The following is a 19774-nucleotide window of genomic DNA, read 5'->3' as shown; positions in this document are numbered from 1 at the left end:
AGTCTTACTATTTCTGAGTTCAAAAGGGAAATGTTTTCTTTAAAAAAAAAAAAAAAGAAAGCTAGAGTACCTGTTCTGGAATACATTAGCTATGGCTTTAAAGCAGCCAGCTGCCACTCTCTTGGAACCAGTGTAACATCGATCCACTGCCCAGTACATCAGGTTGCTCTGATCCGGGTTCAGCTCCAGCAGTAATGTCACTGCTTCACAGCCCAACTGATGAACCTGAGTCGAGGTCACAAGATTGCCCAGGACAGAGAAAGTGATACATTATTTAACTGTCCATATCTCCATATTTTTATTAAAATTATACAGTGCTTATATTCATTGCATTTAATCACAAAACTCAAGTCTTTTTTTTTGTTCAACTCTTTCTCATTTTATTCAGCCAGCAGAAAAAATGACATGGAAAAATTATACTTGGTCTCCTGCTTTTTATGTAAGACTCTGAGTGGCACAATTCTTTCCTCCAGCGGAGCCCTGGAGGTGGCTGATGAATATGAACAGTGATTAAGTGCTTTCAGAAAAGTGAGTTATTAACCTCTCCAGTTATTTTTATCAAGCCTTATTCTTGTTTTTGATAACCCAATAGAAAAATTATTTTGAGGGGGAAAAATGTGGGGGGAAAATTTAAGCCTTATTTTAAATTATATAGTGTATGTGTACAGTATGAGGGTAAGGTGGGCAAGAAGTAGGGAGCGCAAGAAAGAACGATTAATTGGAGAGTGGCCACAAAAATTAAATTAAACATAGCAAATAACATATTTCTTCCATGGAGCTCATTGTATTCCACATCAATAATTTTTTATAGACATAGAACCCTATCTGTGGGAGATACACCCACTACTATATTAATCCCATAATATAAAAGAGAAATTAAAATTATTCAAATGAGTACTACATTAAGAATTAGAAATTTATTAGACTATAGTATCCAATTTAATTTGATACATTTTGCATATAATTCTAACCTATCTTATTTTAAGAAGACATTTTCAGTGGGCCATATAATAACGCCAAAAGATGCAGTGACGATTTATTATATAATTTTAAGGGAATTGCCATAATTACCTTTTTGTCCAGAGAGTCCAAAATGTTATCCAACCATTTGTACAAATAGCCATCTGATGAAAGTCCTACATTATCTGCAACAGGGCCACAACATAGTACAGCAGACATAGCCTTCAAACAATAATATTAGAATTACATTTAAAACATTTAAGAGGTTAAATGTTGGTTGCTTAATGAGAAGCAGCAGAATATTTCACTCATGCTTACGTAGCCACAAAAATCTTTAATTTTTTTCTTTATAAAGAAAAGCATAATAGTAATTTTTGAAACTAAGAAATTTACTATGAGTAGTAAGTAAATATTATGATACCAAATCAGATATGGAGTTTGAACAGTACTGAAGAGAAGGGGGAAAAAAAGATCAAGAGAAAGTATTTAAGTAGGAAAGAAACAGGTATTTCTTTGAGGCAATCCTCAATTCTTTAAGAGAATGGCTTCCAATTACGGTAGATTCTGAAACTTTTTTTGCATTGTATTTATGTACTTAAATGAACTTACAGTATAAGTGTTTGAATACAGCAGGCAAATATATATTCTAATACTCTCAGGTAGTCTGAAGAAATCCTATCCTTTTTATAACACCAGGCACCGAGAGACAAAAAAAATTTTACTCTTAACATAAGAAAAAAGAAATAAGATTTCTAAGTAAATACCTTCAGTGCACAGTACTGGTGTCTGTTAATTTGCATATTTCTGTCACTGTATCTGTCCAAGGGCGTAAACATGATGCTAAAAGGACCCGCCCAGTGACTGAACAACATAAACAGACTGTGACGAAGGCTCTGCTGAGGAAAAATACTCCTCCTCTGGTGCACTGTAAATACAAAACAGGTGGAAAAAGTTATTTCCATTTCTTTTTTAACATGCATGTCAACTCATTTTTGTTGAATGTGATATTGTAAAATAGGAAGCAGAAGTTTTCATTTTGACCTACGCCATAAACAGAAATTATTTACATATATGTAAATCACAGAAACAAAGTTGCAGTCTATGTCAAGTTGCAATCTACGTCATCATGTTGTACAGTATTACATGAGATGCAGCATTATGTGAAACACAGCATCTTGACAAGCAGATTTCATGGCAGTCACGTTGCCTGGAGGCTGGCACAGAGCTGGGAGTCAGGACCCTGCTTCTCCCTGGGCTGTTGCTGACTACATGGTAACCTTGGCCAAAACATTATCACAAACACACCCTGGATTTTGGTGTGGTAAGGGAGAGCTTTGGACTATATAAATTGTTTTCAGCTATAAAAGGATTGTAACATGGAATCCTGATATACATCACACACAACAGGGGAGTTGACCTATTTGCAGTGAAGTGTGAGGCCAGGGGTCCAAACCCATTCTGCTGCCTTTTGCTGGTGGTTTAGATGATTTCTAAGGATTCTTTCCACTTTAAAAATCTACTCTGCAAGTTCTCTGCATCAATCCTTGTTGAAGAAACTCAACAGTATCGTAATGAGCCAAAGTAGAAGCTGTAGACAATTATATCTTAACATTAGTAAGCTTCAGATCAGAAAATTTAGAGGAAAAAACGCCCTTTTCCACTACATAGCACCATTTATCCCTAAAGTTCAAAACAGGGTTCCTGCACTTGAAATTAAAGTGCCTAAGAGGTGCTTACAGGACCCTTCTATAAAATACAACCCATGCTCTTATCTTGAAAAGTCAACTATTTGCATATACTTTTTTTCACTGGCATATAACTTTTAAGGTAACAAAATAACTTTAATTCTTTCCCAGAAAGAAAAAGAAATATTTGTATTTACACTGTATAGCAAAGGCTATAACCACATTTTTACACTTGTAAAGAATTTTAGGCTTTTAAAAATGCAAGTGCAGGGGGAGGGTATAGCTCAAGTGGTAGAGCGCATGCTTGGCATGCATGAGGTCCTGGCTTCAATCCCCAGTACCTCCTCCAAAAATAAATGAATAAATAAATAAACCTAATTATCAAAAAAATTTTAAAAATGCAAATTGCAAATGTTAATCTTCTTACTGCCTAAACCAGTTCCTGGCATATAGTATGTGCACAATAACAGGCATATACCTGTTAGAGGAATCAATGAGTCACACTGTATCCTTATTACACTCTACATCTATGCCTACACCTTTCTCCTATTATTTAAAAATATCTTGTTAATTCTACTCTCAATTACAACTTGGAACATTATGTTCATTGTCCATTCTGTCTGGAACAAATTTGTCCAAAACGCTTATCCTACTGATTTCTTCAAATTTTTGTTAGTCTTGGTTATCACTGAAAATCTATTTTGGGTTGCTTTTTAATTTTTGTCAATGACACTAACTCAAAGGTAAAACAAACTCTTGCCATCCATGTTATGCTGACATATTTTTGAGATGTTCACAAGGTGCCTGTCCACTTAGATTACAAAACCTCAGAAGGAGAAAAAAATATGATGGCCCCTTAATATTCATTAACAATTTGAGGAACTGAAAATCATACCTGGAACATTCTGGATGATATTCGCCACTAAGGCACTAAAATGGCATCGTATATCCTTCAGTGTGTCAGAGTCTTTTTCGTTTTCTGCTTCTAGGAGTTGTCTAGTTAAATCTACATATTCCAATAAAGTGTTGTTGAGGAAATGTGTTTCACTATCAAGGCCACCACTTGCACTGAAAGTATTGGAGAAAATAGACAGTAAAGAAAATTATAATTTACGTCCAAATAAATTCCTAATAATATAAATCAGGATACTATATATTAAACTTTGCAGAGTCATGGTAAGCAATTCAAAGCATTTTAGTAATTTGGTTAAGTTTTCCTTGTTATATTTGAAAAGGACCTCTAAAATGTATCATTTTAAAAGTAAAAAATTTTTAAACAGCTGTGAATAGTTTTTTAATAAATGCCCTAAAACATGAAAGTAAGAGGAATCACAATGGTACTGCAGTATATTAAAAATATCAGTCCACAACAATAAAAATATGTTGAATGAATTCATGATGAAATTTTTCCCTTCATTCCTTAAAACGATGTTTTAAAAATCTGAGTATGACTTCTTAGTGGCTGGGAAACCAACTTGGTAGATTGTCACCTGGCCCAGAATAAAACGGTCATTCATGTAACAAAAGACTCACTGAGTATCTACTACGCATCAGGCCCCTAGGATTGACTGGGTGAACAAAAAAAGATCTCTGTGCTTTCTTGCCATTGAGAATTCAACTTTTTTTCCTTAATTAAGAAAATTAAAAGTCCATAATATTGATAATTTTACACTGATTTCTCTTTAAAAAAAAAAAAAAAGAAAGAAAAGAAATCCAAAAACAAAACACGCAACTGTGTTCAAAACCATTACTGCTCAAAAGTGAGTACAGCTTTTGTGGTTCAATTTTAAATATGCCAACATCTTGCAGTTCTCCAAAACAACAACATTCAAAGATTCCTCATTCACTAACATTACATTAAAAGCAATCAAAAAAGAAAAAAAAAAGAGATTCAGATGTGTATCAGCTTAATTTTTTTTTTTCATTAAGCTCAGCAAGTGTTAAAGTCACTTTGGCTATCTTTCACTGTTTAATTTTTGCGGAGGACAAAAAAAAAAAGCTATGTTTCTTTTTTCTTTATTTTCATTTGCTTTTCATTTACTGTAAAAGAAAAGTAAATCAATGGCTTAAATTCTGTTTGATTAACTTGTGTTTTGCAAGCACTTGTCAAAAGCATTTGATGCTAAATATGAAAGGTGTAAGGCACAGTAAGAAATAAATGATTAGGACAAATGGTAAAGTAACAATACTACACTTCTTTTATTATTAATTTTTTTTCCCCTCAGGATCTCTTTTCTGTTACCTCTTTTGGAAGTCCAATGCGCTATCCGCTGCGCAAAAGACCATTACCTCTTTTGGAAATGGTCAGATTCTTTTTTTTTTTTTCCCCTCTCTTTCTTCAATGGTCAGGCAACACCTCTACCCACCTAAGGAAATAGTTATTTCTCAACACAAATCTGATAGAATTTTCCCTGAGAGGGTGGTCTCAGTGTCAAGATGCCTTTACTTTACCAATAACTTCAGATTTTACAATTTTATTTGTGAAGAGTGGAAACAGGAATTATGGTTTTGGATTTCATATTTTTTCCCAGCATGATAGATTAACAGTTTATTGAAATAAATTTATAAACCTTATGAAGTTTAGCCTTTAAACATATGATTTTTACAACTCGAGAAGAAATAGATCTTAAGAACAAGGTAAGACACAGTTAAATCAGTAACCAAAACAACAACAACAACGAAAAAGCTGCTATCTACTTGCTTAGATTACTAGATCCCAATAAATATCACAATCATAGGAACATTATACCCCATTTTTGCCTGAAGCAGTCTGTACCAGGGGCAGATCTTCAATACATTTTTCAGCCATGGGTTAATGGACCAGAGCATCTTTGGGAAATGTTTATAGTGGTGCAGAGTTTTTTGTTGTTGTTGCAAAGGTGATTTTTTGTTTTTTATGTATTTCATAAGACAAAAAATATTATGTTCCCTAATCATTCCAAGATTTTAAAAAGTCAAAATCCAATACTGACCTGTGACTAATGACGCCAGCATCTGCCAGCAGTTCAAATATTCGTACCAGCTGCACTCGTAAAATATCTCGACGCCTGCGTCGTTTCATGTTCTATTCCAAAGACAGTAGAGATAGTAATTAAAAACCCTTCAGGGAAGTTGACAGAGAACTTGCTGTGTAACTTGGAAAGAATAATGTGAATATCTTAGACTTTGGGGCTCATTATTTCGCTTGCACAATGTAGATTTCGAGCAGTCTGGTGGCTACTGCATCAGAAGGTATGTGTAGAGAATTTGAAAGTAACATGCCAAATAAAATCACATGACATTTTACGCAGTGACAACCCTTATGAGGGGAGAAAATAAAATTCTACAGTTACTTTACAGGTACTTTTAGGTCAGATTTGCTAATCTGACAACCTTAGAGGAACTGAAGCAGTTAGTAAACTATTCCCTTTGAGTGATAAAGAATCCCTAAGATCCTTCCAGTAATATGTCAGGGAAAATACTGCAGATTTTGCTCATGCCATAGTTTCTCACTTAACAATTAATTCTGACACACAAAAATACAAATGAAAACAAATTTCTTTGATCATTATGGTATGAATAAATATGTCTGTCTTACTAGGGCCCAAGTATTAACACCTAGAATAATAGCTGTAACATTTCAACTCGATTCTGCTTCTAGCAGGAACTCATATACTGGTGACACACAAATCTACCACTTTCTTCTATGTCTCATTATTTCATTTATGATGTAATTTTCACAGTAACAGAGCAATTAAAAATTAATCTCTCACTTCCATGTCCACAATCCAGTTTTTTGCCTTCCAAAAGCAGGCCAATTTGTGGACAACCAATTTATTAAATTTATGGCCTCTTTTAGCTCATGAAGTTTACTGCAATTCATTTTGAATGAAATGGTTTCCTAACAGTCTTTCAGGACTTCTGCAAAGTTTTAGTAAACCTGTTTTCATTTTGTCTCCATAGAATGATTGTGAATCTAATGCTCTCAGAATATACTGTATGTATCTATTCACTTGCTATGATGACTTTTTCCCCTGAAATTCCTAAGTATAAATACTGCTACTTAATTTTATTTGCAACTCTACTTCGCTCTAATAAATCATTTTGCACTGTAACTAACACGATCATTCTGAAATCTAATCAATTACAAAATGGAGATATTATTACTACCCCACAGGGCTGAATTAGAAAAAAGGAGTGAAGAATTAGAGAGGCTGTTTTAAGGTCTCTAAAAAGAGTAGCTGTTGTCATCTCCCCCTCCCGCTAAAATTCCTCAGCAGGTCTCCAACGTTCATAGCAGTGATTCTCATTCAATGCTTCCATCAGACTCATCTAAGGTGCTTGAAAAATAGATTTCTTGGCTCTGCTCCAGGGATTCTCACTCAATAGGCCCAGGAATCTGTGATTTTTATTTAACAAGCTCTCCAGGTAATTTCTCAGATTCCACTGCCATACGGGGACCACTGGTCTGCTGGGTAATGCTGGAACCAGCTGCCTTTCATGATACAGTTCCTTTCCTGCTTTCCAGCCTAACATTCAATCAGTTTCCTCATAACATAATCACAAAGAAAAGTTTGCAATGTCCAAATTTTTAAATAAAGTTTGCAAATGCTGTTCCTCTGCCTGGAATGTCTTTCCCTTGTTTGTCCCCTGGGGAATGTGCTTCAAAAATTCACCCCACATGTCAGTGCTTCAACTATAAAGCCTCCTCTTACCCCACAGGCCGACTCAGAAACTTTCTTCTCCGTAGCTGACACAGTCCTTTACCTAGGACTTTATTTGAGTGCGTGATCCATTGTTATAATTCTGGACCTGTCTTTTCTGAAAGTTGCTCAGAACCTGATATGTAGATTTGGAGATCTAGATCTGAGGTTGGCAAAATACAGCCCTTAGGCCAGATCTGCCCATGGCTCCCTGAAACTGTAAATAAGAGTTTTGTTGGAATGTAGCCACACCCCCTTGTTTAGCTGTCTATGCAGCAAAACTGAGTAGTTGCAACAGAGACAGGATGGTCTGCAATGCTGGAAATACTATCTGATTACTGACAGAGAAGGTTAGCTGACCCCATCTGGGCTCTGACCTTCCTCACTGCAGATATAGCAATTTAACATCTGTATTACAGAATGAGTTTCTGTGAGACCTCTTGTGGGGGGAAAAAGAGGTCTACATATTTTAAAAATGCTGAAAACTGCACTAGACTTATTTACTATTTACCTCTGGATGTCTAACTTTTTGTTATACTATATAGAATATAGAAGCCAATTTTAAGTGTTTGCCAAATAAATATTTAATGATAGAAAACTACACAGCTTACCTCTGGCCTTCTTTCAAGGGCTTCTTTAATTATGGGATGTAATTCCTCTATTAGTTCCCTAGAAGAAACATTATATACACTCTTTTAATGAATAGCTAAACAGATATAATCCGACATGGGGAAATATATAAATATTAACATGATGTAAACTGACAAGTGTTAACCTTAATCCTACTTTTCAAACACAATTTGTATCACTTTGTTTTGGTTGTGAAATGACACATGCACTCTGTAGAACATTTGAAAGACAGAAAAAATGGTGTAGGCCATTTATTTTAATTTGTAGAGATAAATACTATCAAGATTTCTGATCAATCATTTTGCAGCCTACATATATTTTACATAGTTGAAACCCTAACACATATAAGATAGCATCCTTTTTTTTTTTAACACTAGCATAATCACTTTCACATGTCATTAATTAATTCATAATACTCTAGTATTGGGCTGGACATGAAAATTTTCCTAACAATTTTTAGTTATTATTGATTCATTAAATTTTAATTTTTTTATCATAAATGCTACCCAGTGAATATCCTCGTACATTAATCTTTGACCTCATTTCTGACTATCCCTTTTTATAAATGAAATTAATGGTCAAAGGATATGAACTTCATGAAAATAATCTCTTTTTTTTGCTTTTATTCTGATTTTAAATTCAAATGTACTCATTGTAGAAGATGGGAAAATATAAGAAAAAAGAAGAAAATAAAGTCTATCCACAACATCATTTATAGAAACTACTGCAGACATTTAAAGTATCTACCTCAGAATTGTTTCCATTTATGGGGATTTGTTTTTTAAGAAATTGAGATCACTTTTATATCCCATTTTTTTCTCTTAGCACACTAGGGTATTTATTTGTCATAAAATAATCTTCCAAAACTTCCTTTATAATGAATGCTATTCCATACCTACACATGTACTACAATTTAATAAGCTGTTCTCTGTTGTACACAGTATCTTGGAGACAAAACATCGAACATCATCTCATATCAATAGAGGACAGCCTCAAAAGAATAAATTCAGGGTCCAGCAAACAGTAACAAAGCAGATTCTCAGGCAAAAGTGAAGAATTTGCTTTATGACTATCAAAAACATCAAGAATGATATAAAGTATGTACATAAATAATTCTTTTAAGAATAGGCATTCTCTTGAACAAGGAGGAGAAGAAAACTATAGTTTTAAGCAATAGATCAAGATAATAAATTAATAAAATCACTATGTAAATAAGTCAGGTAAGAAAATATTAAAGCTTTACATGGCATTTCATATTTTCTAGAACATATTTATATATAATATATATTTGATTTTCATAATCATTATTTGAAGAAAATAAGGTAAATCTTATTTACTCAATCAAAATGAGAACATAAAGGCTCAAATAAATTAAATGACTTGTTAAATGTTACATGACTAGTTAACCAGTAAATGTCAGGATTGACATGCAACTATCCTGATAATAAATACTCAATTACCCCTCCCTCAAAAAACAAACAAACAAACAAAAACAAATACTCTACCTCAGTTTCTCTCCAAGTAAACACATTTAATTTTAGTGCCTAGAGAAAACATATAAAGGTAATTACCTAAAAGCTCCTGGGTTGGTCCTGCCAAGACCTAGAACAAGGGATTCTGTGATTTCCATGCTCTCAGAGCGCATCATTGGAACTATGTGCTTAAACAAGGATGAAGGGGATGGGATGCCAATAATCTGGAAAAAAAATATTGTATTTATAGCAGCCACTAATGATAATACCTCCAACTAAATAATCTGACATTTCAACAATATTTGGTCAAGAATAATGGATAGATGACATTTTAGAATGAAGGGAGCTTCAAAATTCACCCAATGGCTCACTGCAAGTTTGTTAACAGAAATGGGATCTATGGGTCTCTTTATTTCTTACTGATACTCACCATAATATACTAGGCAGACTCTCTCCAACAGCCCATTTCTTTTGATCCATAAAAATGAGTAAAAAAAATTGCTTCTAAAAGAGTCATCAGTGTTAAAGTTAGACACGTAGGTGTTAAGATTTGTCAGTTTCCTTCAACCACCTGATGATACTGGGTGTCGTGCCATGAAGAATATATGACTGATCTTATCAAGTTATTTGTACCACTACATAATTTAGGGAAATTCTAGAAGAAAAACTTTATATATTTTTGATTATAACTAAGAATCCCTAAAAATAGCAATGGGATTTCTTGAACTATTTTTAGTACTGGTCTGAGTAACTAATACACTTTTCAGTCAAACTACTTTATTGTCCTGAAGAAGAAATTTTAAACAGTACTTTCATGCTGCTCTTCAGATTCAGTGGCAGGTCTGGAAAACTTACTTTAGAATCGATGCTGTAGCCACTGTCGGGGGTGGACGCCAGTGTCTCGGGAGGAGAGCACCTCACAGAACCTGCAGATGTTGAGGATGCCGTGGATGTGGCTGCACTGCAGCAGAGAAGCAGGTAGTTCCTCCACAGGCCCACGTACGAGTCACTGCTTGTGGTGGTACTTACTTTCTTAGCATTGATGGGGCTACTAAACAAAGAAGAAGAAAAACAGGCAAACAATACAACATGTTTTGAAAAGTTTTTTTTTAACTAATGCTAAATTTCTATCAATTTAGAAGAGATGGCTAGCATAAAGTATTTATTACTACTGCTAAATCTTTGTGGAATAAGATATAACAAATAAAATATTACACTGAAAATTATAATATATTACAGGGTCATTTTAACATTATTACTTCTGGGACCACAGTTAATATTTTATCAGGCCATATTTTATTACATATTATAAACACTCAGTGTAGGGAAAAAAAGTGAAGACAAAATGAAAATCACCTTTCATCCTACACCAAAATAAGCACTGAATATTCTTCTACACATCTTCAATTCAAATACATGTATATAAAGGCATGAATATAGATCTTTTAACTTATAAAAATAAAATACGGTTTATTTTGTACCTGCTTTTTATACTTAATATATAAGTATATTTTAAACATCTTCCATGTAAATTATATACTCCATGACATCATTTTGATGACTGTATGCTATATGATAAAGATTATCATGATTTACACAGTCTAACTTTCACTGTTGGATATTTTAGTTAATTAAAAATTTCCCCTATTACACACAACACTATACATTTGAATATGTGCTTAATTATAATAAAAGTTTGATTATTTTCTTGGGTAAATTTCTGAAAATGGAATTGCAGAGTTAAAAAAAATCTACAATTTTAAGGCTTCTGTCAAATTTCTGTCTTGAAAGATTAGACCAATAAAGTATTTTGGAACAATTCCACAAATCTTTCCAAACACCAAAATTCCACTGGGATCAAGGAATGAGAGCAAAACAAAATTAGGAAGAAGACTAAATTACAGTCTTTGCCTTCAATAGATTTATAACATATTAGGATTAATAATATATATCACTTCATTAATCCATCAACAGTTTCTTAGTATATTCAAAACTACTGTGACAGCAGTAAAAAACAAACACAAAAAAACCTGTAAAAGAAAAAATCACTGCCATCCTATGTGCTGGGGGAGATATACAGTATAGAAATAAAACAATGTTAGATGGTACTAAGTTTGATGAAGAAAAATAGAGCACAGAAGGGATACAAGGCATGATAGTAGGAGAGGGACCTATAATTTTAAATACGGTAATTAAGGGAGACTAAATAAGTTCATAAACGTTGTGCAAGGTGGCAAGTGTCAATCATCACTTAAATAAATAGCATCCGATATACAAAACCTGAGATTCCACGTAGCTTTATAATTAACATATATATAAACAGCAAAAACAAAAACAAATTATATATATATATTCAAATCCAAAAGAAGGAATTCTGGGTTGGAGATATAAAAGAAGGCTTTAAAAATAAGGTGGAATTTGTGATGTGTCAGATATGGGCATGCAGAGGACAGAGAAAACAAAAGGTATTCTAGGTCCATGTGAACAAAAGCTCATGGAAGGGACACTGCAGACCACATTTAGTGAACTTTGAGACATGCATTTTGGTCCCAATACAGAGTACACAGATAGCATTGATAGAAAGTAAGGGAAAAAGTACAGACTGGAGGAGCCAGGCTTGTGGAGCCTCTAACGAGAGCCCAAGGTGTTATGTTTATCCAGGTGTTGGGTTTATACGGGCAAGTTAGATGTTAAGAGGGCTCATTCCATGTAATCTGATCAGTGGCATGTTGGATAAGGTGAAATCAGCAACTCAAACTCAGGTTCACAAACTCTCTTCTAAAATTAAGAGCCAGACAAAACTGCAGTTTATAAAGCAACTCTCCATCACATCATCAGTGACTCTACTGCTTTACCTTTATCCTCAGAACCACAGTTCAATGCCATTATCACTCATCCCTATCAGCAGATGGCCTTCCTTTCAACATTGTCAGGCAAAGTAAGGTCAGTGAGCTTGGTTTCCCTTTACTTCTCACCCTTTATCTACAAACTAATCTATGTCCACATCAGTGTTTATTATCAGACCCTTTCCTCATTAATTCTTTCATTCAATACAGATTCATTAAACACAAACCACGTACTGAGCAGTGCGTTATGAAGTAAATTAACAATTACAATTTGGTGAGACCAAATTATACGAAAAGAATGAAAGGATTATAAGTCTATATCCTTTACAACTTTCGTCCCCCTCCTTAACACACCAGTACCGTATGGCTTGTTATTTCTGGGATTTCCAATTTGCAGGACTTTTCAAATGCATATATTATGAAGGCTGACAGTCTATACATTTTAAGATGTACGCTAGGAAAATAACTTACTTTATATCAACTTGTGGGGATAGCAACTGAAGTCTTGTGTATGCAAACATCCAAGCATAGCTCACAGCAGTAGGGCAGTGTTTTGGAAGGTTTTCTTGCTTTAGAAAACTGGAGAGACTTATAATCCATGGGTCTTGGCCTTGTGTCACATGTGCAAATATCCATATGTGTGACGGACTGATCACATCAAACTGGTGGCTAATGGGAGAAGAGTTCCATTCTGCTAATGTCTGTAAGTCTATCGAGCTAGGGCAATACAGCAAAGTAGTCTATGCAGAGGAAAAAAAAGAAAAACTGATTATTGCACATTTCAACAACTTTCAAAGTTTTGCCACATGAATTGCTTTAAACTATGAGTGGCCTACTGGTAGTTTCCAGGGGGTGACATGAGGTCCAGGGTGCATTTAAGGGAGGAGAGAATTCTGGAAATTGCATATCAGGTTTTCTGGGCACATGTGTACACGCAATTTTTGGCAGAGAGAGTCTATGGTTTTTATCAGTCTCAAAAAGATCTATAAGCCAAAAAGGTTAAGAACAACTCCTTATGTAATTCATACACAACTGTGCAACTTTCACGGGTGCACTAAAGCTACTAGAGAATTCAAAAGCGAACCGTTAACTTTCGTGCTGACATGCCCTCTACATGGGCAAGTGGAACAGACTGGAGAATGGGCTCCTCTCCAGAGGTACCTATTCTCAGATATTTGCTCAATCATATTCTAGGCTCCTATACTGAAGAGACAAAGACTTACCTTCAGAGCAAATTATTTATGCTTCAAACAACAACGACAACAAAACAACAACAAAAAATGGAGTCAAACTGAACAGAGGCCCAGTTCACTGGCTCATTCCACAGATATTTATAAAACACCCATGATGAGTCAGGCACTGCTTTAGACACCAGAAGAGAGTCGTCCATTTCTCTCTTATTGGCTAATTCATGGTCAATAATCAAACAGAATTTTTTAAATTGCACAGATTTATAACCACCTCTTAAGTTTATAAGATTTTATTACTATCTCTCTTGGGTACACATAACTTGTGAGTTGCAAGAGCCAAGTGTCACATGGGAAGCACAGAAATCTCTTCTCCAGCTATTCCAAAATAGGAAGACAGCAATTTCAAGTAGGAAAATTTGATAGTTGCTCTTCGTCAGTTGTGAAATCTTCGTATATGACCTTTCTTCCCCCAAACCAAACTAAGAAAGTTCGCGTAAACTTTCCTAGTAATATATGTGCTGACAAAGTGTTCTTCTTCATTTTAATGACTCAGGCATAAACAAAGCAAATACATACACTTATTGAAGATGCAAGTGCAATTTTTTGCTTTGAATTTCAAGAAAAGCATTTTTTCCATTTTTTCCTTTTAACCAGCGTATATAGGTAGGTCAAAAATATTATATGCCATAATAAACAGCAAACAGTGGTCAATGGCAATATCAGATTTAAGAGGAACTTCTTCAATTGGAAAGATCAGAATTTTAAAGATAATATATTTTTATTTCTGTGGGGAAGACTACTAACCACAGCATAGAATGGTTATGTATACCACTTTTTAAAATGTATTTTTTTATTTTTAAAGCACTTTACCATTTTCAAAAATACTTTCTACTACACGGTATTTGTAAAAGAAATTCATGTATGTCTTAAGTTTTAAAACGAGTATGAATAGAATGAAATCATTACAGTTACCTGATCGGCCCCTGTGAGGTGGATGAAGCTCTCAAGAATGGATGGGCTCAGCCTGTCCATCACATCTATGGCTAATTCATCATCACCCTATAAATAAAGACATGACAACAGATAAACAACAAGATCCTACTGTATAGCACAGAGAACTATATTCAGTAACTTGTAATAATCTATAGTGAAAAAAAATTTGAAAAAGAATATGTGAATATATATATGTGTATGACTGAATCACTATGATGTACAGCAGAAACTAAACACAACATTGTAAATCAACTATACTTCAATTAAAAAAAAAAAGACATAACACATCAAAAAAAATTAGGAATGTTTAAGAAAACCAGCCAAATCTAAGTAAGCATTAAAAACTCACTTTAGCACTATTTACTACAAATGAAATCGAGGGTAACCTTTAGACCCTGTCAAAAAGATCTTGTGATAAAGTGAGTTACACCTGCATGGTGAAGACAGAGATAGAATAAGGATGGTCAGAAGGATGTTTTTTAAATACTTTCATTAGACAGCTGAATGAAATACCTAAATCTTACCTTAGGTATTTCCAAAAGTGCAAATAAAGCCCGTATTTCTCTAAGTACACTGACGGCCAATCTCCTTGTGGCAGGTCGGCTGCTGCAGAGCGTGACAAGTGCAAACCCTTCGACCACATGGAATACACTGGAATACGGGCTCCTTTCCAGAGGAGGGGGATGAGAAGCTCCATTAACCACACCATGCTTGAAAAGTAAACAGACGTTTAAAAAATATGTGTGTGTACAGACATTCCAGTAAAACAATTAATCAAGTGTAAGCAAATCATAAACATTATGGCTACACGTCTGCCTCAGCTCAAGCAATTTAAGTAATGTTTAATTTATAAAAATGTAGTTACATAGTGAAAAATGCACTTAATTGGCAGTCTAAACATGAAATCTGTACCTAAGTTCTATCATTCTCTGGCTACTTTGTAAAAGCCTTAGAGCTGACATTTAATCACTACTGGTCTAACATTTCTATGTGGAAAATGAGGGGACTGGATTGTATCCTTTGTACACAAAGTGTGGACCAGCAGCACGGCATCACCCAGCAGCTTGTTAAAAAGAGAGATTCTCAGGTCTTCTGGGGATTTGTAGGCTCATTAAAGGTTGAGAAGCTGGGTTGGCTTAGATAATGCAGCTCTAATATTCCAAGGCTCTATGACTTACATATTATCATACATTAATCACTTGAGCACCTTTTATTGTTAAGAAGCACACATACTGTTCATGTGAAACAGGGACCGGTCCCTTTAATAAAACAATCAAATAACTCTATGGAAATCTACCAAAAAAATTTTTTTTTATTTTATCAGCTTTAAATATATTGGAAACAACTTAAATGTTAGCTAGAATTGCCTGTATTTTCTGTGGTCATTCAAAACTACTACCAAAAGAAGAAGGTTGAAAAGGTTAGACACACAAATGTTATATCTTTAGCATACAGACTATAGGAAAGTTCAGTCTGAGGGATTATGAACACTTTGAAAAGGAGTAAAACTAATAAAACTTTAAGCTCTTGAGAAAGTCAATACATCTTGACATCATTATTGGTCACTTACCACTGACCACAAACAGAGGGACACTAGAAGAGCATTTGGTACCTGCGAGTCCTGGTTTTTGTTGTGCATTTGAGTTGCTTGTTTCCACTGATTTATTAACTGTACCAACATCTTTACAGCATTATCAAGAAGGGTGGGATGGACATCAGTCACTTCGCGAACAATAAAATAAACAAATCCTGAAAGAACATCCTCCCGCCAATCTGGAAAATCAAGCATTAGTGCCTGCAGAGTGTTGAAAGCCAGAGCACGCAGTTCTTCATCCATATGAACTGTGAGCCTACCAAGAACAAAATTCCATTAGCAAACCTCAAAACCTGCCAAACGGTTTTATCATCTAAAACTTAAAACTCAGAACTTAAAAAATACTTCCTCTCAATTGGTTTGTAGGAAATATGAAGACAGGAACCAAGGTTCACTTTTTGTGCTGTATTCATCCTTATGCTGGTCTATGTTCGCTTGTTTAAATTCACATATCAATCTATTAACATCAGTTGGTATTTTTACTACAATTCAGAATAAGTTTGATCGTAATTCAAATGCTGTACTTAAGAAAACATAGATTGACATCAGAATTACATTTAAAAAAATTCTTTAATTTTTAAAATGCCATGTGTTATTCTACAATCAATCAAAACCTATGTCCAATCACGTAACACCTTAGCACTATCTCATGTTTATTTAGTCCTTTGCTATCATGGGAAAGGACATGATTTAGCTCTATCATTCCTTTCATGCTGCTGAGGTTACAGTTACACATAAGACGACTGTGAAGAAAGAAACACAACGAATCAAGATGGAATCAGTTTAACAGAAATAATTCTTGAAAGCGAGAATTAGATTAAATTTAGGAATAACTTCATAAATGAGGTGTGTCTAGAAAAAAACGTGTCAAACTAACACATAAGGCCTTAAAAGAGAGTTTAAGTCCAAATAAATCATAGGAGAGGCTGTATATAATTACCGTTTAAAGATATCAAAACTATATGAGGACATGAATGTAGTATTAGTTAAAGAATTTTGACAGAACTTAAAGCAATGAATGATAAATAAGGAAATCATGAAAGATGGCTGCAGTAGTGAAGGTACAAAGTTCTATTAATAAGAGTTTTTGTTTGGGGCTGAACAGGATTATTTCTGTGATTGACCATCAAGACGTGTGTGTCAGAGATAGAAACAGCCTGAATAAATAAAGATAAGTAGGTAATATTAAAAATATGCCATAAATACACGCTTGGGCAGCTGGTAAGATGGAATTGTCCTCAGTGACAGAGGAGGAAAGCTGTGTGATTTGGGTGAAAGGAGGTATCACAGTCTTTACCCTGCTGAACTCAGTTCTGGTCGTCACTAAGCCAACCTTCAACTGACAGTGAGACTGAGAAGAAAATGTATTACAGCTCGACAGACTTGGGAGTAAGCCATGAAGCAGCAGCAGCTGCAACAGCACATCAGAAACACCCACGGGGTCAGATCAGGGGTCTCTAGCCCAGTATTCTGTCCCTGATGGTGGCACCAAAGGAGATACTGTGCAGAAGAAGCTTGACTGACTCCACGCTGCTGACGTTAAAGGTTATTTCAACATCCCTTAAACCCATGGATTTACATCTATCTGTGTGACTTGGGGGATACGTGCACGAAGAGAATGATGTGGCCTGGCTAATTTAAGGCAGGGGAACTAATTAACCTTCCTCAGAGACAGCAGACAGGTCTGCAGATTTACAGTGTATCTTTGCTTTGTTTGCTTGCTTTATTTCTAAGTAAATAAGATGTAGACATTACAATTCCAAATGCTAGGAGTAGGGGACAAAATAAGCAGACTTTAGAATCTTTCTTTCTGCTGAAATAAATTAATTAGTAAGTGAACATTACAGGGGAAAGAAGCAAAGTAAATAGCAAAGCAAATTGTCAACACTGTTCAGATGTTTGCTCCTTTACTAGGCTCCCCTATCCCTGCCCCTTGTAGATGCAACTTCATTTGGATAGTGGGTATGGGCTGCCATCCACAGAGATGTAGGTGAATTAAACTGAGGTGGGAGGACATAGAGCAGAATTGAATGAGAGAGTTTTTATGGCTTTCCCAAGGAACAGCTTTATAAAAAATTAAGTTTCTTTTTCCTGCCTAGTGCTGACAGAACTTTGTAACTGTGCAATCTAATTCACAGCAAGAGACAGACTGGGAAGGGATGACTTTATCTCATGGTGCAAAGTTTCAAAATAACCCTCTTCTTCTCACAATCCTAAAAGAGACCAATACCATTCAGTCTTTCACTGCAACCTGCAACAGTTGAGGCTTGGTAGTGTGAGGGTGTGTGAGACGCTAGCGGTTTTCAAGGAGGTAGAAAGGGTTGCTAGAATGATCTAATGACTGTTTACTCATCATGAACGTAGGACTGAGTGATGAGTGACCAGCAACCAGTAAACATCTTTCAATATGGTCAAGTATTACTGCTCTGTGATGGTCTCTGTACTTGGTTTTCCATTTAGGGCAGGGGGCCAGCAAACTAGGGCTCAAGGGCCAAGTCCAGCCGGGAGCCTATGGGAACAGTCATTCCCACTTCTTCATCCGTTGCCTTGGCTGCGTGTGCCCTACAGTGGCAGAGATGAGCAGTTGTGACACAGACCACATGGCTCACAAATCTGAAAATATTTACTAGCTGGTCCTTAAAAAAAAAGTTTGCCGACCCCCTCTCTAAAGAGAATCGCCAACCATATCAAAAAAGCAGTTTTTCAAAAGGCCATTGTCTCAACTTAGAATTACCTTTGGGAGCTAGTACTTAAGTTTGGTTGTCATGTTATTGATTCATTTTAGAGCCTAACAGAGGAAAAAGAGAAAAATCTGAACATTACGGGCTCTGCAATAAGAAAAAAAAGTGAAAATGGGACCTGGTCACCACTTTAGGTGCGAAAGAAATGACTGTAGGAGTTAACACTATGATTAACTGCCTAGTGGGTGTCATCAGACACTAATATTGCCATAGGTTAAGGGATAATGTGTTATATTAAGTCCAAGAAATATTACTAGATGGAAAGGCAAGGAATTTAAAAATAGGATTTGTAGGGAAATCGAGAAGAACTTTAAAAGTTAAAACATGAGTGGGGAGAACGTGTTTAACAAAACATAAAAGACAAAATGGGAGTTCAGACAGTAATCAAATAAAGGATTAAAATGTCTTTGTTACTACTTTTTTAGTGATAGTGGTAACAAGGGTGGATTAGAAATTTAAAGAGACTGAAAGAGATAAAAATTAATGTAGCAAACAGTAATTCTCATTTACCTTGCTAACAGTTCAATGAGGTCAGTTCTGCTCATACCATCAGGAATCAACCTTGGAATAGCAGCAATACAAGTTCTGAACAAATCAATTTTGGGTTTTCTTTCCCCTCTGAAAAACAGATCACAAGAGGACTTAAGAAGAAGTATATTACATACATCAGACGATAAAAGCAAACTTGGAAAAATTATTACAGAAAATAGGAGTCCATCACCCAAAGTTAACATATTTAATATAAAAAGAGCACATACAAATCCAGTAAATAATTATCAGTTTATAAATGGAGAAAAGAATATGCAGATGATTCAGGAAAAAAACACAGCTAGCAAGCAGTAAAGGTTCTCCGTAGTTAGAAAACAAGCATAACAACCACCTAACTAATAAACATTATTTAAGTAAATTATTTATAATTGTTTCAAATAAAATGAAATATACATAATTTAAAATATTTAACCATTGATAATATTTAATTAT

The 19774-nt window shown here is 34.9% G+C and overlaps 1 protein-coding gene across 4 annotated transcripts in view; it reads right to left on the bottom strand.

Moving 5' to 3' along the window:
• Positions 1-19774, bottom strand: part of FRYL (FRY like transcription coactivator) — a 140879-nt gene that overhangs the window by 64592 nt on the left and 56513 nt on the right. For all 4 annotated transcript variants that reach the window (XM_064486813.1, XM_064486817.1, XM_064486821.1 and 1 more), the window contains 13 exons: positions 19304-19411; positions 16071-16308; positions 14983-15168; positions 14438-14524; positions 12747-13015; positions 10285-10480; positions 9529-9653; positions 7939-7996; positions 5618-5709; positions 3541-3713; positions 1725-1885; positions 1072-1182; positions 71-225 (listed from right to left, as the gene is read on the bottom strand). In XM_064486813.1, the coding sequence (XP_064342883.1) occupies positions 71-225; positions 1072-1182; positions 1725-1885; positions 3541-3713; positions 5618-5709; positions 7939-7996; positions 9529-9653; positions 10285-10480; positions 12747-13015; positions 14438-14524; positions 14983-15168; positions 16071-16308; positions 19304-19411 (1959 nt within the window). The remainder of the gene's footprint in view (positions 1-70; positions 226-1071; positions 1183-1724; positions 1886-3540; positions 3714-5617; positions 5710-7938; positions 7997-9528; positions 9654-10284; positions 10481-12746; positions 13016-14437; positions 14525-14982; positions 15169-16070; positions 16309-19303; positions 19412-19774) is intronic.

This window comes from Camelus dromedarius, chromosome 1 (genome assembly GCF_036321535.1).
Source record: "Camelus dromedarius isolate mCamDro1 chromosome 1, mCamDro1.pat, whole genome shotgun sequence".
In the NCBI taxonomy this organism is placed as follows: domain Eukaryota; kingdom Metazoa; phylum Chordata; class Mammalia; order Artiodactyla; family Camelidae; genus Camelus; species Camelus dromedarius.
The sequence above is the reverse complement of the archived record's forward strand: the minus strand, read 5'-3'. Positions and strand labels throughout refer to the sequence as shown.